The sequence below is a fragment of the Euprymna scolopes genome, chromosome 36 (assembly GCF_053919585.1).
Source record: "Euprymna scolopes isolate OS-2025 chromosome 36, ASM5391958v1, whole genome shotgun sequence".
Classification (NCBI taxonomy): domain Eukaryota; kingdom Metazoa; phylum Mollusca; class Cephalopoda; order Sepiida; family Sepiolidae; genus Euprymna; species Euprymna scolopes.
Window position 1 is genome coordinate 1,166,987 of NC_136517.1, and position 22,137 is coordinate 1,189,123.

The 22,137-nt window shown below is 36.7% G+C and overlaps 2 protein-coding genes across 4 annotated transcripts in view; both read left to right on the forward strand.

Moving 5' to 3' along the window:
- LOC145260283 (protein YIF1B-B-like) overlaps positions 1-1,838 on the forward strand; it is a 51,167-nt gene extending 49,329 nt beyond the window's left edge. For all 3 annotated transcript variants that reach the window (XM_080118122.1, XM_080118123.1, XM_080118121.1), the window contains exon 9: positions 1,302-1,838. In XM_080118122.1, the coding sequence (XP_079974248.1) occupies positions 1,302-1,454 (153 nt within the window). In that variant the 3' untranslated portion in view covers positions 1,455-1,838. The remainder of the gene's footprint in view (positions 1-1,301) is intronic.
- A 6,010-nt stretch (positions 1,839-7,848) lies between these two features.
- LOC145260282 (m7GpppX diphosphatase-like) lies at positions 7,849-19,212 on the forward strand. Its single transcript, XM_080118120.1, has 4 exons — positions 7,849-8,234; positions 13,830-13,975; positions 17,048-17,272; positions 18,854-19,212. The coding sequence occupies exons 1-4, from the start codon at positions 7,907-7,909 to the stop codon at positions 19,151-19,153; spliced, it is 999 nt and encodes a 332-aa protein (XP_079974246.1). The 5' UTR covers positions 7,849-7,906; the 3' UTR covers positions 19,154-19,212.
- Positions 19,213-22,137: the final 2,925 nt, after the last annotated feature.

A 22,137-nucleotide genomic window follows, 5' to 3' on the forward strand; every position in this document is an offset into this window, starting at 1 on the left:
AGTGGGGGAATTGTTGATTGCCCATTATTTACTACACTGTTGTAGATTTTCCAGAAGTCTCGAGTTCCTAGTTTTTGTGCTTCGATGCGCTTTTTAGTGGTTTCCGTAAATTCTCTCTTAGCTGTCGCTATTTCTTTCTTAACGTTATTTCTAGCTTCTATATACTTCAGTCTGTTTGAACTGGACTTATGTCGGTTAAACCTACGGTATGCATGCTGCTTTTGAGTAATGGCAGTTGCACAAGTCGACGTAAACCATTGGGGAGAGTGGGGCTTACTATAACATTTCCGCATGGGAACATGCGCTTCGATTGCAGTTTTGAACCAGTCAGTGGTCTCGTTTGCACACTGTTCAGCAGGGAGAGAGAAAATATTTTTCCATGGAGCATCTCTAATTAGTTCCCTGATGGCTTCCCAGTCAGCCTTATTATAATATCTCGTTGTTTTGAGCACTGGCTCTTCAGTTTTGGGTCTAGAGTTTAGGGCGATTTCAACCATTATCACTGCATGATCAGCGTTCCCGAGTGGGCTGTGGGCCTTCGTTATGCAGTCATCGGGAACTGTGGTCAAAAACAGATCTAGAAGTGATGCGTGTTGTTCTTCCTGGTCAGGGAAACGGGTTGGAAACGTAACAATTTGTGATAGGGAGTGAGATATAGCGAAGCTATGGGTTGTGCTGCCCGCTGCATCTGTGTGAGTAGAGAATCCAAGCCAGTTTTTGTGGTGGACATTAATATCTTGAGCCTGTCTCTACTTTATCATTATTTTCATGACAAGTGTTTGTCTGAGCTCCAATTTATGGTCCCCCATGGCCTTACTTTTACCTAAAAAAACCCCGTTTAGCTGAAACCACTATCAATAATTTCCCCAACTCTTTATCTGTGCCTAAACCTAAACGTAGATTCCATGACAAAGCTTTTTTTTTCTTAGAACTGCACACCTGTGGAACTCTGTTCCGTTTTCCCGCCTTCCAACTGACAACAATATTGTTGTCTTCAAGTCCAACGTAAACAAGTTCTTGATGAGTCATCCCCGTAAGTAATCCAATATACCAAATTTCTACTATTACTAGACATTTTCCCATTGACTACTGTACACTCATTAATCCTTATCCTCGAGTGGCCTCTGGGCCTTGATAAGTGGTGACTTCTTTGTTAAAAAAAAAAAAAAATACCTATTGAATAAACAAAGTATACAATTTAAAATAAATATTTTCCTTATATTTGATTTCTTTCTTTCCATGTTAAGTCTCTTTGTTTATTGCGACTTTATTTTAATACTTTTTATTTTTATTCATTTCAGCTGAAAACGTTGAGAATTCAAATCTTGCCGCACACAGAATCTGACGGATTCACTCGTGGAAGTAAACGCAGCCTCTACCTGATCCTGTCGATAGCCCTCATGCAGCCAATCCTCATGTGGTGGCTCACCCATCGGGTCATGTTCCCTCGTTAACATACGGGAAACGAAAAGCCTTTCATCCTACAAATGGACTGAAAATAAATCTAAAAATACAACACCTCTGTGATGGTAGCATTTGTTATGTTAAAGACATTTGTTTTTTTTGTTTTGTTTTTTTTACCCCCCCCCCCACTCCCCCCTACCGCTTCCTCCTCTCTCTCACTTAATCAATTTTTGCCAATGGACAAAATGCTTCTTTTTTTTTCTCTTCATTCTTCATTTTTTTTTTTTTTTTTATAAAGATACCAAGAATGCTATAAAAACAATTTTTAAGACATGCCGTAAATAATAAAAAAAAAAAAGCCAAAAGAAATGAATAAAGTAATCTTTTTTTTTTTTTTTTTTACCTCTGTCAAGGAGGTTATGTTTTCGATCAAATATTTTTTGTTGCTTTGTCACTGTTTTTGTGTACACATCTGATTTTGAGATATGTAAGCTAAATGTCAAGGTGAACATTACTTTTTTTTTTTTTTTTTTTTTTTTAAATCTTTTATTCTTATTAATACATTTTACCCCAAACAAGGCTTCTATCAGGGATACTATGAAGGGAGTTGAGCAACATCAAGATGTCTGTTCACATTACACTTGAACTTTTGCATGTCAGTACAGTTGGGGAAGCAGGAATCTGTCAATTGTTTCATGAGTTTTGAAAACACATTTTAAAGATTGTGGCAAGCTAGTCTAAGCGTTATCATAATTGACTCACTGTCTTTAGGTTTTGGTTTTGATCTGTTTGAGTATTTTTTTAATTACAAGACGTGAACTGTTTAGAAAAAAACAATGTTCACATGCACATGTCTCAGTTTTTTTTTTTCTGCCCCCCCCCCCTCAACTTACACATATTTGCACACATTCTCATGGATACAAGAAATGGAATTATTAAACCTGACATAGTGATATGAGACAATAAGTAGAAAGAAACAACCTTAGTAGAAGTTAGTGTCCTTATGATGCTCTGTTAAACAGAGCTGCGAGGGGGGGGGGGAAAGATACCAAAATACAACCTAAAAACGATCCTCCGGATTGCAATGTAAGAGATAGCGAGTGAATGTCTGGCATCTGGTAGGATGCCCCGACCCCAACTAGAACAAAATGATAAAATTAAAAAAATATCCTTGAATCCTGTCGGGTTTGTGTGAAATGTTTTTTTGTATGCATTCTTGTTTCTGTGTTATTTTTGATGGGATTCCAAGTGGATGCTAGCACAGCACCAGATATCCCAAATATATACAGGGTGAAACGATAAAATTGTCGCCCTAGAAAAGATGACATGATTCCATTTCCGTTTAATGAAGACCATTTCTTTTTTTTTTTTGTTATTGTTGCAGACCATCTACTAGTTGGCCAGTTGTATACAAATCCCAAGAATGATAGGCTCCTTCTATCATATCTGAAAGTGACACACTATTCAATGAGCGATATCGGAGATGTGCTGCTGTAGAAATCCTGATTTCTACCAATCCAAGTTATGACCACAGGACCATTGCCAACACCCTCAAAATGCCTTGCTGGATTGCCACGAATAACAGGGATGTACCCAGGGCGATGAAAACAGTTTCCGGCTACGGTTATGGTCTTTGGTATGGTTTCAAGTGAGGGCTACATCATGCCACCTCCTCTTCGGTTTGAAAGTCAATAGAAAAGTGTACCTGGATGTTACTGAAGAGTGTGGTGACCCCTGGTGCAATCAGAAACCCAGGCTTCAGGAGTGTTACAATATTATACCCTTCTCTCACTGGTCCCTCGACCGGAACTCGCTGAATTACTTCATTTGGTCATACATCGAGAACATCACCAACATAACCTCCCACAATACTAAAGCCAGCCTGATCGCCACCATCCCCTGAGTATTCGCCAAGCTCCTGCCAAAGCTTGTGGAAAAGGAATGCTTCCAGTTTCAGACCCGTATTGAGGCTGAAAGCAGCTACATTGAATAGACATCCGGTATGATACATAATCAAGTTACCTGAATTGATTCTTTTAATAAAAGTTTTAAAATAAAGCTGTAGTATTGTTTTCTTTAGGGCGACAATTTTATCGTTCCACCCTGTATATATGTGTGTGTGTGTGTGTTCGCAATACAAGCATGTACTAATAAAAACAAAGTAACAAATCCAATAAAATATAATTCAATAAAGCATTCCTTGTATGCACAACACATTATGAAATGGTGTTCATTAAAACGTATACAAATTTAGGAGGAATGATGTGTGTGTAAGTAGAGAGGGAAAGTTTATGGCTGAATTGTGTGTGTGTGTGTGTGTGTGTGTGTAAATAAAATGTTCATGAGAATGTCAATCTGATATTGTTGAGCATTTATTTTGTATGAATCAGATGTTTATTGCTGGTATTCATTTCCCGGATATCTTTCTAGTTAGAATTCTTTCTAGAAAGACATTGGGTATTTATGGGAAGGATCACATGAAGGTTGCCAACATCCCTAAGTGAAAATGTTTCTGTGGAATAAATTGGATTTGAACATTGCAGACCCAGGTTGTCAGTCTGTTTTGTTAACCACTTGACCATTGGGAATGTCTAGATTAGAAACTATTTTGTATGTATGCGTGCGAGTTGAGAAAAGTTCTTACATACCAGGACAGTGATAGCAGCCATCAGCTCGAATAGGGAGAGTTTGGCTTATGTTATCTGAAGCAGATTTTGATTTTTTGAAATAAGGATTCATTATTTGGATTCATCGGATTACTGTTCTCATGTGGAGTGTGATTTTCACAATGTTTCCTGAGTTCGACAGAAACATTTCTGAGTTTGACAAGATACATCTGAAGAAGGTCGGAGGTTACATTAACCAAAATGTTGTGAAAATCCTACTCAAGATGAGAACAGTAGTCTGATGAATCCAAATAATGCAGGTTTTGACAGACAAAGACAGTAAGTTCATCCTTTTTTATAAAGCAGATTATTACATCCACTGATGTCATGATAAGAGAGTAATCAAGTTTGGCACCACCTAGCGGTATGTGTGTGTACTTGTTTTGAGAAGGGAGTTAATTCTACATTTTTTTCATAAGTAAATCCTTTTATTTGAGCATATATATAGGAGAGACCAACTATGCCCTAACAGTAGGCAACTTCTGTCAGTAGTGACCTGACTGAACAAGCTATACTGATTGAAACAAAGTTGTAATTCCATATTTAAAAAAAAAAAAAAATTATTTTAAATGGCAATAAGAATGGTGAGCACAAAACGTGTTACACACGTTCTTCTCAACACAGTGCAAATCCCTTTCACGCACATGCAAATTCAGCAAATAAAACTTTCAATAGAGATGATAAAAAAAAATCATTATTTTTCAATTCAAATAACATTCAGATATGAGACCTCACAGAAGAAAAACAAAAATCTGTATTTGATGAACTAAGATGGAAAGTGAGACAAGTACTCGAAAAGACAAAAAACCCAAAGAATAATGTTTCAAATGAGGAATTATTAGCCATAAGGTTGCTATGCAAAGATGATGACACCATCATACTACCAGCAGACAAAGGCAATACTACTGTGCTAATGAACAGAGCAGAATATTCCACAAAACTGACAGACCTAATGGATTCTGGGAGTTATTGCAGATTAAAGAAGAATCCAACCTCCAAAACTAAAAGGAAGCTGTCACAGATCGTCTATAAAATCAAAGACCCTCGACAAAATATATGGGCACTTAGCTGAACATCACAGTAAGCTTCTTTTTTTTTTTTTTTTTTTTTTTTACACAGGCATCACCACATTATCAAGGCCAAGAGGCCACTCAAGGATAAGAGTTAAAGAGTGTACAGTAGAAATTGGAAAATATAGTAATCATTGGTAATGAAAACTCGGTAAATTTGTTAACTTATATGGAACAGCTCATCAAGAACTTGTTTATGTTAGACTTGAAGACAACCATATTGTAGTCAGCTGGAAAACGGAAGACAATTCCATAGGCGTGCAGTTCTAAGAAAGAAGCTTTGTTCATGGAATCTACGTTTAGGTTTAGGCACAGATAAAGAGTGAGGGGAATTATTGATAGTGTTTTCAGCTAGACAAGTGTTTCTTGTGAAAGTTTGGCGAGGGGGGACCATAGACTGAAGCTCAGTCAAACACTTTCCATGAAAATAACGATACATCAGAGACAAACTCGCAACATCTCTTCTGTGAGATAGAGGTTGCAGGGAAGAGAAAAGGACATCTCCTACACGGCTACGAAGTCTATTTTGAACTCTATCAAGGCAGAACAAGTTCTTTCTAGCTGCTCCTGCCCAGATGTGGCAACAGTATTCCATCCTTGGACGTACCTGGCTCTTATATAGATAGAGAATTGCATCAGCAGTGAGATATCTACTGGATCGATAGAAGGATCCCACCATTTTTCCAGCTGCCCTGGCAACAGATTTAATGTACATGTTCCATTTAAGATCAGGAGTAATTGTCAAGCCCAGAAGCTTGTCAAAACCTGAAGCCTCCTGAAGATGAGAGCCATTCATTTCAATTGATGCCAGATGTGGATCAGAATGTTGATGATGTAAAGAGAGAAGCTTGGTTTTAGATGCATTAAAAGTAACCAGCCACTCCTTTCCCCATTGTACCACGTGCTCAAGATCAGAGGAGAGAGAATCAGAGAGAACTTGGTCGTTTACAGTCTTAGATGTGCTACCATAAATGGTAGTGTCATCAGCATAAATGTCTACAAATGATGTAAGGATGTGATTTGGAAGATCATTAATGTAGATCAGGAAAAGAGTTGGGCCCAGGATGGACCCCTGAGGGACACCAGCATTAATACTGTGAGCTTCTGATTTTTGCCCCTCAACTACTACTCTTATGAACCTATCAGAAAGAAAGGATTTAATAATTGAGAAGATATTTCCAGCTATACCATAGCTAGAGATCTTGTGAAGTAAACCTTTATGCCATACTCTTATCAAAGGTCTTATATATGTCAAGAGCAATTGCCCTAGAAAGGTTGCCTCCGTCGAGAAATTTGCTAATCCTATGAGATATAACTGTAAGCTCATCTGCTGTAGATCTAGCAGAACGGAAACCATATTGAGTGTCACTAAGAAGGTTATTTTTGTTGAGATGGTTGATTACTTCTGTATTTAACACAGATTCCAGCTACTTACTCATGACGCACAGGAGACTTATTGGCCTGTACTGAGAGGGGGATGAGCGATCACCTGAATTCTTAAATACAGGGCATACTGATGAGATTTTCCAGGGTGATGGGAAGTTATTCTCCTTAAGACAACGTTTAAACAGTTTTGTAAGTATGGGCGCTAGTTCTGGTTGAAGTTTTTTGAGTACTATAATTGGAATACTGTCAGGGCCAGTTGCTTTACTGGAATCAAGGTTTTTGATTAGCTTGGCAACATCACGTACAGATATACATATATCACATAGCGTGTTTTCTGATACAGGAGGAAATATTGGGGGTTGGCGGACTTGGTCGCAAAGGGTAGAATTAGCTGCAAAGTTCTTGGCAAAGAGTTTGGCTTTGTCTGATGTTGACGAGATTACCTCAGGTCCATTGATAATAGTTGGGATGGAGCACACGCTTCTGTTCAGGATTCTGTTTGCTATTTGCCAAAACTAGTGGGAATCAAGCTGCTGCTCTGGACTTGACGGATTGAGCATACAACTCTCTTGCGTTCTTTATTACTTTCTTACAATGGTTGCTGGCAGTCCTGAAAGCGCTTTTTATTTTTTATTGAGTAGAGTGGCAAAATACCCCTTCCAACAATCCAGAATTGATTGTGGATCGTTGAGGATGGTGGCATTATCTGCTGCAAGGAGTGTTCCGATGGAGGATCTGATGAGGCCAAAAATTTGTTATACACCGGCATGGAAATTTCTAAGGTCGCGGGCTTCTGCAAAACCCTCCAATTCTAAAGCTTTCAGCTGCCACCATTTGTTTTCTAGTTCCCGTAATTTTGATTGACACTGTTTTTTGCGGTTTCTGTAGATGTTGGGTTTATGCCGGCTTCGAGGGTCTTGTTCATTGATCAATTTACGTGACTTTTTGGAATATGACATTTTCGTTCAGTGATGCAATGATGCATGCGTCGCGACGCGTACGTACATTATAAAGATTTTTCCGTAATTTTGTTTTTTTTTAAATTAGGTTAAATTCTGGACAAGGACCTTTTCTGTTTGACTTTTTTATCCGCGTGTTTTTGTTTGTTTATTTTATCTTGTCCGTAACTTGTAAATTTCCGACAGTTTCCGTAGCACGTTTACGAAAAGAGCCGAATCGTCTCTATTTAGTTTCGTAAAATATCAAGCGAGTATGAAGTATATTTTTGCATACAAAAATCAAAAAATAGTTGTTTGATTAAAAATATAACACTATATCGATAAATATTTTATATTTATGATAGAATTTAATTTTTTTTAAAAGAAAAAATGGAAAACTTTCGTTCCTTGTGGATACAAGGGGCCCCGGCATTTTCTAACAATGCGAGTTAAGATGGACGATTTCAAAAAACGTAAACACGATGAAGATGAAGATGACGAAGCGGCTATCGGTGTTCTTAGGAGGTTTGAACAGGTGAAACTCTTACGAGAAGATTCTGCCAAGAAATTAGTAGTAGTCGAAGGACAAATCGCGCCGGAGTCGGCGAATGAAGATGGCAATCGTGTTAATAAAGCTGTTCTGATTCTGGAGAAGAAACCGTTCGTTGTTGACGACATCGAAGATTTCGTTCATTCGGCCAACTCGAAACTCACTTTTGTCAACGATTGTTATTCGAATTATCAGCTGGCTCCATCGAAACTTAACCATGGTAAGCCTTTCATACTTTTGCATCTGTGTTACCGCGCTTAAATAACGTTATTATTTAGAAACCCATTCTTAACATGAGGAGGGGAGGGTGTTTTGTAACTAATATGTACTTTCACTTAACAATTGAATAAACAAAAATATCCTGAAATTTGAATTTAACTTGTAAATAATATTAAAAAAAAATATAGGGAATTCAATTTAAACTGTGCAAGTTAGACATTTCAACAATTTATTATTCGACAAAGAATACAAAAACTTAAAAAAATTTCATTATTCCATGAAGCTTCAAAGAATAGCTCTTATCTCCAGAGGAAAGAGTTAGCAAAAATGGGTGCTTATTAAGATATAGTGGATATATTGATTTTTAAAAATATGTCGTTTTAAGAAAATACAACATTATCATGTCGAAAATAGTGATATATCCAAAGATTACGAAAATGTATCAAGTAGAAAGTTAGGTGCGGTTTTACAATTTGTCAACTCTCTTTTACTAAGAGATTCGTTCATTTTTTCATCTCATAATTTAGGGCGCTCAAACCAAACTAGACTACAAAGTCTATTTTGAACTCTGTCAAGGCAGGATAAGTTTTTCTAGCAGCTCCTGGCCAGATCTGGCAACAGTACTCCATCCTTGGACGTACTTGGCTCGTATACAGATAGCATTAACCTTGGCAGTAAGATATCTACTGGAGCGGTAGAACTCTCCCATCATTTTTCCAGCAACCTTGGCAACAGATTTGATGTACGTGTTCCATCTCAGATCAGGAGTAATGGTCAGTCTGTGAAGCTTGTCAAAACATGCAACCTCCCCAGGACGAGAGCTATTCATTTTGATTGATGCCCAATGGAGGTCAGAGTGGTGATGATGTAAAGATAGGTTTGGTTTTAAATGCATTAAAATTAACCAGCCACCTTTTTCCCCAGTGCACCACATGTTCAAGATCAGATGAGAGAGAATCAGAGAGAACTTGGTGATTTACGGCCTTTGAAATGTTGCCATAGATGGTAGTGTCGTTAGCATACATGTCTACAAATGATCTGACATGCATAAGTTCAAGTGTAACGTGAACCGACATCTTGCTGCCCAAATCCCTACATAGTACCCCAGTAGTCGTTGCCCCTGATAGTAGCCCCCTACACCAAAGTGGCAATTTGCCTTGTTTGGGGTGAAAATGTAATAAAAAAAAAAATAAAAAAAAAAAAAGGATGTGATTTGGGATATCATTGATGTAGATCAGGAAGAGAGTTGAGCCCAGGCCCATCAACCACTACTCTTATGAACCTATCAGAGAAATGATTTAATAATTGAAAAGACATTTCCAGCTATACAATAGCTGGAGATTTTTTGGAGTAGACCATTATGCAATACTCTATCAAAGACCTTTGATATGTCAAAGGCAACTGGCCTAGAAAGAAAGCCTCCACTGAGAGATCTGCTAATCTTATGAGATATAGCCGTTAACACATCTGCTGTAAATCTAGAAGAACGGAAACCATATTGCGTGTCACTGAGGAGGTTATTTTTGCTGAGGTGGTTGACTACTTCTCTATTTAACGCAGATTCCAGCAAATTACTCGTGATGCACAGGAGGCTGATTGGTCTGTACTGAGAAGGAGATGAGTGATCACCTGAATTTTTAAATATGGGACAAACTGATGAGATTTTCCAGGGTGTTGGAAAGCAATTCTCCTTAAGGCAATGCTTAAACAGCTTTGTAAGTACAGGAGCTAGTTCTGGTGGAAGTTTTTTAGCACTATAATAGAAATGTCGTCAGGGCCAGTTGTTTTACTGGAATGAAATTAAATTAAATATAAATAAAATTAAATTAAAAATAAATGAAATGAAATTAAAAAATAAATAGATATTGAATATTAACACAAGCCATACATTAAGTTTAAATAATAATAATAACAATTTTTTAAGACAAAATTAATCTACTGTATTGATAAAGTTTATTTCTTGTTTGACGTGCAAAAAGTAATAAAATGTCAGTCAGGATGACAGATATTCATTGAAAATAATTCACATTACATAATGAGATAACTTCCAGAAAAGTTTGACGTATCAAATTCTATTATTTTTTTCTTTTTACTCATGTTCAGCTCTAACAAGGCATATCACCACTTGGACGTAAAGGCCTACTATTTGGGACTATGCCTAGGAAAGATTAACAAGATGTTGGTTTACATTACATTTAAACTTATGTATATCAGTACAACCAGAGGAGGTAGCAGGAAGGGAATTCTTAAGTCTAGCTGTTCGAGGGAAGAAACTATTAGAGTAGAAAGCTTTCTGGCATTTAGGAACCTCAACAGTGAAGGGGTGAGATTTTGATGCTAAGCCGGTTTGTCAGGGATATGCATGTCAAGGGGGCACAAGTACAAGTTCATCAAAGCACATTCCACTAAAATACTTGTAAAGCAGACACAGAGATGCAACATTGCAGCGATGGAACAGGGGTTGGAGCTTAATTGACAAAGTGGGATATATTAGATTTAAGACTCTTTTTTTGACTCTATTCAAGAGGGAGAGACTAGTGGTAGATACATCAGCCCAGATTCATAAACATTTTGTAAAACTTATGTACACAAATTCGAAATTAACATTCCGGACAACCTGATAGATAAAATTCTCCAAAAAGGGTCATATATTTACAATGGTCAGTTTTTATTGCAAAGCTGTTCAATCGCACAGCAGATGTTCCTTGACACTGCAAAAGGTTCATTTAGTGCCACAAGAGAACTACTTGCCTATTTTCATATCAAAAACAACTTGAATAATAATGAACATAAAATTTAAGGAGTCGAAGTTGACAGACTTATTCTACCATCTAATTCAAAATTATTTATTTATTCTATAGTAACAACGTTTTTTTGTTACTGCAGTTTCTGTAAAAAAAAATCCTTTCATCAGATATGGTTCAAATACATGTTTAAACTAAATTCAAACACATCTGATGATGGTTTTCCTGAAATATTATACAACACAGAAATTTCATCTGACCATGCTGATGCAAGCAAAAACATAAAGCAAGTATAAAATAGCAGAAAATATATATATATATATATATATATATATATATATATATATACTACTCGCAGGCCACCCAGCTTTGCCTGGTCATAAAATATGCATAAATATTATATTTAAATTAATGCAGATTACTTATTGATTATAACCAGAAATACAATGGGTATTAAACGTAACATTAAATTTCTTTAAAAAGAAAAATAAATTTAAAAAATGGAAAGAAACTGAGACGTGTGCATGTGAATATTATGTTTTTCTAAAGAGTTCACTTCTTGTAAAATAAAACAAAAAGTACTCAAGCTGAGATCCAAACCAAAATATAAAGACAGTGAGTCAAGTATGATAACCATTAGACCAGCTTGCCACAATCTTTAAAATGTGTTTTCAAACTTATTCTTAACATAAGGAAGATGTTCTGTTTCATAACCACTCATGCGCAGTTGTGAAACAGTTGACAAACAGATAAAAATCCAATGACTCCCCCCAAGTACCAATTTTTCAATTTTGACCCCTTAGTAACCCTTTTTTCCAGATGAAAATGGATTAAAATGTTTCTTACATGTCTGAATACCCTATATACCAAATTTCAAGTCTATAGATCAAATATTCATTGAGTATATAGGTTGAAAAGTGTTCTCACACACACACACACACACACACACACACACACTCACACACACATTCTCACTTTTATTGATATAATAGCAGGCCGCCTGGCTTTGCCTGGTCGTAAAATATGCATAACTATTCTAGCTTAATTCATACAGAAACTGAGACATGAGCATGCGAGTATTATATTTTTTATAAACAGTTCATTTCTTGTAAGTAAACAAAACAAGCACTCGAGCTGAGATCAAAACCAAAACCTAAAAACAGTGAATCAGATAACCATTAGACCAGCTTGACATGATCTTTACAAAGTGTTTTCAAACCTACTTATTCTTAACATAAAAAAAGCTGTCATGTTTCACGACTGCGCATGCACATTTGTGAAACAGTTGACAAAAAGATAAATCACCCTCATGTACCAATTTTTCAATTTTGGCCTCTTAGCTGCCTTTTTTTCCCAGATGAAAACAGATTAAAAAGTTTTCCACATGTCTGAATGTCCTTTATACTACACTAGCGAGGGGTACCCAGTGTTGCCCAGGATTTTGGAGGTGTGTGTGGTTTTGGGTAAATCACCCTAACCCTAACCCTAACCCTAACCTACATGCGACGAGCGAAAACTGTTGAATATTTATCTTCCCGAAGTCGAGCAAATTAAATAGACAGGCGAGCTCCGTTGTTAAATCTGAGATATTACGATTTACATGTGATATAAAAAGTTTTAAAAAGTTGTTAGGCGACCTACTGCTTCTCTGAAAAAAGCCTTTCTTGGACATACACAAAAAGCGAACATACATTTTCACTTTTATATATATAGACTAGCGGGGGTACCCGGCGTTGCTCGGGTGTTTGTAGGTGTGTGTGGTGTTAAATAAAAAAGAACCCGGGGGAGGGGGGGTAGGATCGAACCGGAAGCCCTTAGGCGAAGTTTGAGAATAAAATCGGCCAGCCAGAATGAGTTAGTGAAAGATGTTTGAATTTATTTAAGTAAGAACGAAATTGACAGGTGCGCGCTCGGAAGTCGTCGAGCATTACAAAGACAACAACGACGACGGAGTAGGTTTGTTTGTTATAAGCGAAGTAAAAAAAGAAAAGAACGTTAACACTTAATCAGGAAAAAAAACACAAAAAAAACTAACGTGAGGCAAACGAATGATGAAAACAGAAAAACGAACACGTGAAAAATGGCTAAAATCGGTGGGTACCCGGGTGTTTTTGGGTGTGTGGTCGGGAGTGGATAAGCGAAGTAAAAGAAACCCAGAAAAACGAATGTTACGTGAAAAATGGCTTAAATAACACTGGTTCAATATTTAAATTTAAAAAAACGAAAAAAAAAAAAAAAAGACATCTCACACCACGATTCGAACCCAAAACGTTTAGATAATGAACCAACGTGCTAATCGACTAACCTAACGCGACGTATATGAAATTTGTTAAGTTTTTCAACTATTTAAAGTAAATCAGGTCATGACGTCATCTGACGCATGCATAGAACCGGTCGAGAGGGTCGTTTTTGTTGACCCCCCCCCCCCTGTCGAAAATTGTCGATTTCGTGGTGAAAAAAATGAACATTTTTGGCCAATTTTTCGATATTTTTTGAGCGAAGGATGGAGCTTCAATATGATACCGAGTTTGTGAATTTTTGTTGAGTCTGTCGAAAGTTTTAGCAGACACACAAACATACACACATACATACATTTTTGCTTTTATATATATAGATTTCAAGTCTGTAGATCAAAAATTCATTGAGTATATAGGTTGAGAAGTGTCCTCACACACACACACACACACATGCTCACTTTTATAGATTAATAGAAGGTGAATCTGCATAGCTTATTCAACCGTGATATGTATCTTAATTTTCTCCAGTTTGTGTTTATTTGTTACATATCCGCATTGTATTACCTTCTCTGAATTAGCTCTATATATGTTTTATTTAATTTTATTTTCACACAGATGTGAAGGTCACTCTTATAAACCCAGCGACTGAGAAACACATATTGAAATATATGGAACAAGAATGCTTTATTGTCCACGAGACAAAAGAAATTTACAACAGTGTTACGCTGCCTCTTTTGGAAGAACAGGGCTTTTCTGTCGAGGTAAAAATATTATGATTTATACAAGCTATAATGAAAGGAATGGCACTCGTCTTTTAAGTGGAGAGTTATTTTAAAAATGGTGCAATTTTGTTATTCGATTCATCTCATAGCCAGAATGACAATTCTTGACTTTGACATCTGAAATTTTAAATGATTCTGCTCAAGAAATCTACTTTTTCAGCTAATAGCAAGCTTTATTGCAACATTGTTGTAGTGTTTGTTGGCAAAATTATCTGGTTTCATTTTTGTAGTTGCAGTCATAAGATTCCTATCTTCTCTTCTCTCTATTGTTGTTCATAAAGAAGGTACAAGATTGTTATGAAGGTAAATGCTACAATAAAACAAAAATCCTCTCTGCAGGATTCGTAGCTTCTGAGGAAAGCATGGTTCTTCTCAACAAGGAAACCTTTTAGGAGGTTAGTCACTTCAAATACCTGGGCTGTTTGTCACCATGGGTCGGGGGTATAATGACATTACTGTTTGGAACAACTACACCAAGTACGCTATCAGCCACCTATAATCCCATCTGTGGTCTCGTCTCGGGATCACAATAAACATGAAAATTTGGGTTTATCAAGTGCTTGTTTGGATGAACCATCTCTATGACTGTAAGACCTGACCAATGAGAGCTACGGATCTCAAAAGGTTGGTAGTGTTTGACCTATATTGCCTCCACCAAAATCTGTAGGTCTACTGGCACCATTTTGTCTCCAATATCCAAATCGGGACGCGATGCAGAATTATCCCCCTTTAACCAAAGCTTTTAAAGAGACGACTTTGTTGGTTCATCCACGCTGCGCGCCCTAACTCAGAAGAGTTCATCCACAAAACAATAGCTCCAGAACTACTCCAAAATCGTTGAAGACACCCGGGAAGTCAGCTAAAGATGTGGTTACACACCATCAAAGCCAACATTGAACCTCAATCCAGTTCACAAGTCTACGGTGCTCACCACTGGTACTGGGACTGGCTGCCTGTCACTATCTTGGCTGTTACGGATTGTCATCCGGGATGCTGTGTGTTCTACATGAAGAGCCGTTTCAACCCATTCCTGGTGAATGCCACCTCAAGTCAAATTAAGTCTGTCATTTTCTCCTTCTGAATAACAACTTTTCTAGACATTATTTTTTATTTAACTTTTTTCCAGGAGGTTTGACACAAGGTCAAGGGTGGGTTAATGAAAGTGTTTTTGTAGAAAATACTGGATTCGAATTTGGCACGCCACCCAAGTTTTCAGTCAGCGTCATTAACCATTTAGCCATCATCCCAACCGTACTTTTATAATCATCTGTGAGATAAAGCAACATCACAAATGTGATTGGGTTTTATGGTTTCCTCATAACATAGATGTAGATCTGTTACCAAAACGACTGGAAAAATGGTTAGATCATTCTAGTGGGCGAGGACTTTTTTGCTTCCATGCATCCTCTTTTTCACAGTTACGATTCTATCTCTGCTCTATTATTATTTTCATGGCACGTGCTCCACTGAGCTTCAATCTATGGTCCCTTCTTGTAAAAGTTTCACAACAAATACTTGTCTAGCTATAATAGCCATCAATAATTTCCCTTACTCTCTATCAGTGTCTAAAGCTACAGTTGGCAGTGCCATTCTTTTTTGAACCCTGTCTAGGAGGGAGAGACTAGTAGCAGATGCACTAGCCCAAATGTGGCAACAATACTCCATGCATGGGCGAATGGTGGCTTTGTAGAGGTAAAGGATACTCTCAGGCGTAAATAACTTTCTTACACGGTAGGGAGCCCACCTTCTTTGTAGCAGTCTTGACAATGCTCTCAATATATTTGTCCCAATTCATGTTCTCTGTAAATGTTAAACTAAGAAGTTTGAATGAAGAGCTTTCACGTAGAGTATCATTAGTATCATGGCTATCAGTGGTTGAGAAAATCTCTTGTAAAATTATTAAAAGAAAAAAAGCTTAGTCTTGGCAGCATTGAATGTGACCATCTATTTATGTCTCCATTCCATTACAGACTGGAGTTCTTCCTCTAAGGTTTCAATCATTTTCTTAGATATTTGTCCATTCATTTTCCCCTTGTGTGTGTTATAGAGCATGATATCATCAGCGAATATACCCATTTCGAAGACAATTTTATCAGCGATGCCATTTATGAATATCAGGAATAATAAAGGCTGAAGGATCAACTCCTGACGCATACCTGTATTTATATCATGTTATTTTGAAGTACGACCATCGAAGACATCCTGGATTTTTCTTTTATTTAAAAAAGATTTGATTATGTTAAGTATTTGTCCAGTAATACCATATATTGTAATTTTCATTAGAAGACCATTGTGCCATACCCTGTCAAAGGACTTAGCTATATCTAGGGCTACTGCCCTAACCTTCTCTACCTTATTCAATGCATGGCTTGTCTAACCTTGAGCCAAATATTTTTCCATTATGTCTTTCATCTGCAGCATGCAATTATGCTCCCATTAAGTTTGCATCTGTGCACCCCATTAAACATGCATATATGCACCCCATTAAACATATATATATGCACCTCATTAAATGTTCATTATCATGCATGTTTACACTGTCTCTTATTCCATTAATTTTCCAATCGGGTGTTCAAAATTTTTGTACGACTATTAGAATATGCTTATAAAAAATTGGAAGGTAATATTTTCAAACGTGGGTGATAAGAATTGACCAATCAGATGGAAGTACACTTTGTTACCAACCAATCAGAAATCAGAATCACTTCATAAAATATAGTGAATCTCTTAGAATTTCTGCATATAACTTTTCATCTTCACACAGAAAAGAAATCTGCTCTTCATCTGCAAGCTTTTACAATTCAAAGCTTCTCTAGATTGATACTGCCATTTTGATTAAAATATTTCTCTTCTCTTCTGAAACTAAAATGGCTTACAACTGAAAACTCTAAAATAAACATCCAATATTCAAACTTGTCTTGTTTTTCACATTCATTCAACATAAGATTTTTTTTTCACATTCAACATAAGATTTTTTTTTCACATTCAACATAAGATGATAATGATTGATCTTATATTTTCTAATTCTTTCCTTTTTTTTAATTATTTAAGTGGGTGCATAATATCCTGGACAAGAAAGCAGAAGTTGATAAAGTGATATTTGAAGATCCTGATCTCAGACATGGCTTTGTTCTTCTGCCGGATATGAAATGGAATGGCACAGAACTTGAAAGTCTCTACCTGGTGGCCATTGCCCATAACCGAAACCTTAAAAGTATCAGAGACCTTAACCGATCACATCTGCCATTACTGAAGAATATTTTAGAGCAAAGTACAGTAAGTAAATATTTTTAAACATATAAGTATTGGATAGAATTAACAGTAAACCTTCACAAATCATACGAATATGCTGTTTTTTTATATAGCTCTACTATTATATCAAAGGAACTTTGTGCGTGTGTGAGAGAGAGTTCATTCCATATGGACTTAAACACCTAGGTCGAGTTTTTTTAAATTTCATACAAATGTACTTTATGTGCCTGGCAGTGTTCTTAGATAGGGTTTGTATCGGAATGTCTTCGATAAGTATCGATTATTGAAAAAATCCAATGAAAGAAGAAACAGGTGATATTGACTAAAGTTAACGCCTTACACAGCCTAGCATCACAAGTGCATTTGAGAAGTTTTATTACCACACAAGCACAAAGGTCTGACATATAAAATCAACAGTAGGTTCTTTGATATGACAGGGGCGCATTCGAAATGAATGTTTCTGTTTAAAGCACAATTGGAGCATGGTACTTGACTTTTGCATTTTAAACTTTAATTTAAGCCATTATAAAAAAATAATTTTATAAAATCAACAGTAGGTTCTCTACAGTGCAATGTAGACTACAATGTATTGTGGACTAAATCAATACAGAGAAGCATATGAAGCTTCCTCCTGGTCCACCGCGATGGGTTCTCAACTAGAGCAAGCAATTAATCGATTTGATTAAAAAGAGGTAATTTTACTGATTTCAATGACAATAAAAATATGGGAGGGTGAAACATTAGGTAATTCTCATTCAATCCTGGGTAACGTTGAGTCTCCCTGCTATTATATATATGTGTAAAAATAGCAACATAATGAATCAATTTCTTAAACATAACAAAAAAATGGGTAAAAAAAAAATTAATATTACTTATGTTAACTAGCAGGACCTGTGGAAATTCCACAGTGAATTCTTTCATATGTAATATATTGATGTTGGCATTCTGTGGATATCCAGCGTAAATGGAGATGCCCTGATATTATTGCAGCTCTTTTGTTAAAACTGCAAAAGTATTTATCCAAGCTAACAGGGACAACTGGTGTAGCCTGGTAGAAAATTACACCTAATATGATATTTTAGTTTATGCAGATTTTGTATATATTATTATAGAGTCAATGTTCTATCGATTCTTATATATTATAAAGTTGTGATTTCAAAAATCAAAAAAATGTATCCATTGAGTGCATCATCTATAACCGAAACCAAAACTTATGAAAAATTCTTGGTAAAATTATTTATTACAAGAAATGGAAGGTCATAACATTTTTTTTTTTTTTTACACGGTGGTCACCACTTATCAAGGCCCGGAAGCCACTCAAGGATAAGGGTTATTTCAAGTACAGTACATTAGTGTGGAGATTTAATGGAGTGTTTACTTAAGGGGGCGGTTCATCAGGAATTTGTTTACGTTGGACTTGAAGACGTCCAGGTTGTAGTCAGGTGGGAAGTCAGCAGACGGAACGGAACAATTAAACAACAATCTCTCTGAAGAAAAACATGTAAGCGTGACATACAAAATAACACACACACACACACTATTGTATTAATATATAGATTTTTTGTTGTCTTTAAACATATGAAACTTTTTATTTTTATTTTGCAGAGGATAATTTCTGAAGTTTATGGCGTGGCTCCTTGCAAGTTGCGGCTGTACTGCCATTATGAGCCGTCTTACTACCATTTTCATGTACACATCAATCACATCAGGTTCGATTGTGCGGGCAAAGACATTATGCGCGCCCATCTTTTGTCCGACATTATTGACAATATTGAGATGAAAAGTAATTACTACCAAGAGAAAACACTCTCATATATGGTGGCGGAGAACACTTTGCTTTTTAAAGAACTGAAGAATCGCGGCCACATTGATGACAATCAGGTTCCTCTCTTGAATGAATTTTGAAATTGGGGAAACGGAGTGATGTGAGACTTGTATGATTAAACCTCATTTTTAGCATCTTTTTTTTTTGTTTTTGTTTTTTCATTGTCCATACAACAATTTCATTAAATATGAATATTTTTGTATATGTCAAATACACATCCAAAGAATTTCAATATTTATGGAGATTCCTGAGTCTTAACGTACATAGCTATCAAAACACTTAGCAAATAAAATACATTTTTTTTTCCAAACAATTTATTTTGTATTTTTTCTTTATACGTCAGAAAGGGAAATATTAAAAAGAAGTTTTATTAATTTTTTTTTTCCAATTTTCATTTAATTTTATGGAGAAAGAAGGTTGAAAATTAGGACCGTTTAAATTGTTAAAATGATCAAAACGTTTTTGGCACATAGAGCTTGAATATTTTTTATACTTGGAAGAATCATCTAACAACCAATCAGAGTCTAACTTTAACATTCAGAATTTGAATGCAAAATGCGATAAAAAACATTTTGAAAATTGTGAACACTTAATCACACCCTCAAATCATATTTTATCTAATGCAATATCAGCAAAAATTATTGTTACTTTCAATTAAAATAAGTTTTTAGTTTGAGTCTAGATTTGATATAGTCAACTTTTTAATGTTTTATCTAATGCAATATCAGCAAAAATTATTGTTACTTTCAATTAAAATAAGTTTTTAGTTTGAGTCTAGATTTGATATAGTCAACTTTTTAATGTTTGTGGGCTTATAAGTTCTTTTTATTATTTTTTAAATATATTTTTGAATGCAAAATGTGTTGAAAACATTTTTAAAATTGTGAACACTTGAAATATTTATTTGCACAACATATAAAATTACATAATGAATAAATTAGGCACACAGCCAATCAAAAGTGTGGGGATAATGGGTGTTGTTGTTCATCCTTAGTTTCAAATACTTAAAATTGTCTATCCTACTCTAAACTAGAAATAACTCACTAACTGCATTCACTCCAGAGGCTTTCCTAAAAAAAAAAAAAAAAAAAATTCCTATCCTTTTCTCTTTGTCGTTCCCTCTCATTCTTGCTCAAACCAAGTATGCTGACCTGTTCCACAAACCCCAAAACCTCAACATGAAACATCTCAAAAGCAAAAACTCGAATAAACCTAGAACCCCAATCTTCCAACGTAGACCCCTACTACCTTGTCTCCTTCTCCAACATCAGGGGTCTACGTTCCAACCTTCCAGAGGTTGAAACCCAATTACAGGAGACAAAACCGGACATATTCTTTCTAAGCGAAACTGAAATAGGGCCGACCACTTCCCTAGATGAATTCATAATTAACGGATACTCTAACTTAACATTGAAATCTGACCCCCAAGATCGCCATGGGCATGGAATATGTGCCTACATTAAAGATGGCTTCCCGTTTGGCAGGGATATCTCCTGAGAAGACTCTAATTTACCTTATATGTGCTTCCGGGTTGCACTAGCTTACACCACTGCATTTGTATTTGCCCTCTATTGCCCCCACAACAGCGGAGTTACTATCTTTAAGAGTATATCTGAGAAAATAGACCACATCCTGTTTGCACATCCCTCGGCTAACATTCACATTTGTGGTGACTTCAATGTCCATAACGTGGAATGGCTGAGCCACTCAAATAAGACAGACGATGAGGGGATGTTCTGTCATGACTTTGCCATTGCCTATGACCTCACTCAGATTGTTCGCGAGCCCACCCGAGTGCCAGATACTACCGGTCAGTTTGCAAGCCTTCTAGACCTTTTTCTCTCAACCTCCCCTGAGCTATGTTCATGCACTTCTTTCTCCTCTAGGATCCTCCAACCACTCTGTTGTATCAGTTAAGATAAAAATGAAATGTAATAATAATGTTGGAGTCCCTCAGGGGTCAATCCTGGGGCCAACTCTCTTCCTGGTCTACATCAATGATCTCCCTAAACACATACTTAAATCATTTGTTGACATCTATGCTGATGACACGACCATCTATGGCAACACATCAAAGGCTGTAAATGACAAAGTTCTCTCTGATTCTCTCTCCTCTGATCTCAAGCGCGTGGTTCAGTGGGGGAAGACGTGGCTGGTTACCTTTAATGCATCCAAAACCAAACTCCTATCCTTACATTATCAACGCTCTGATCCCCATCTGGCATCAATTGGGGATGAATGGCTCTCGTCTGGGTGAGGCCCCGTGTTTTGACAAGTTTCTGGGTTTGACCTTTACTCATGATCTGAAATGGAACATGTACATCAAATCTGTTGCCAAGGTCGCTGGAAAGATGGTGGGATCCTTCTACCACTCCATAAGATATCTCACTACTGATGCAATTCTCTATCTATATAAAAGCCAAGTACGTCCAAGGATGGAATACTGTTGCCATATCTGGGCAGGAGCTGCTAAAAACAGCCTATCCTGCCTTGACAGAGTACAAAATAGACTTTGTGGCTTAGTGGGGCGTGCCCTTTTCTCTACCCTGCAACCTCTCTCCCACAGAAGAGACATTGCGAGCCTATCCTTGTTTTATCGTTATTTCCATGGCAGGTGCTCATCTGAACTCCAATCTCTGGGGCCCCCTCGCCAATCTTTCACGAAAAACACCCGTCTAGCTGAATCCACTGCAAAAAATTTTCCCCATTCTTTATCTGTGCCTGATCTACATCAATGATCTCCCTAAACACATACTTAAATCATTCGTTGACATCTATGCTGATGACACGACCATCTACGGCAACACATCAAAGGCTGTAAATGACAAAGTTCTCTCTGATTCTCTCTCCTCTGATCTCGAGCGTGTAGTTCAGTGGGGGAAGATGTGGCTGGTTACCTTTAATGCATCTAAAACCAAGCTTCTATCTTTACACCATCAACGCTCTGATCCCCATCTGGCATCAATTGAAATGGGTGGCTCTAATCTAAGGGAGGCCCCATGTTTTGATAAGCTTTTGATGGCTCTCGTGGCTTAGTGGGGGATGCCCTTTTCTCTTCCCTGCA

Bases quoted from the DNA above. Each gene is read 5' to 3' on its own strand.
- LOC145260282 (XM_080118120.1), top strand. From the start codon at position 7,907: ATGCGAGTTAAGATGGACGATTTCAAAAAACGTAAACACGATGAAGAT. The intron at 8,235-13,829 runs GTAAGCCTTTCA...ATTTTCACACAG, and splicing joins TCCATCGAAACTTAACCATG to ATGTGAAGGTCACTCTTATA. The intron at 13,976-17,047 runs GTAAAAATATTA...TAATTATTTAAG, and splicing joins AACAGGGCTTTTCTGTCGAG to TGGGTGCATAATATCCTGGA.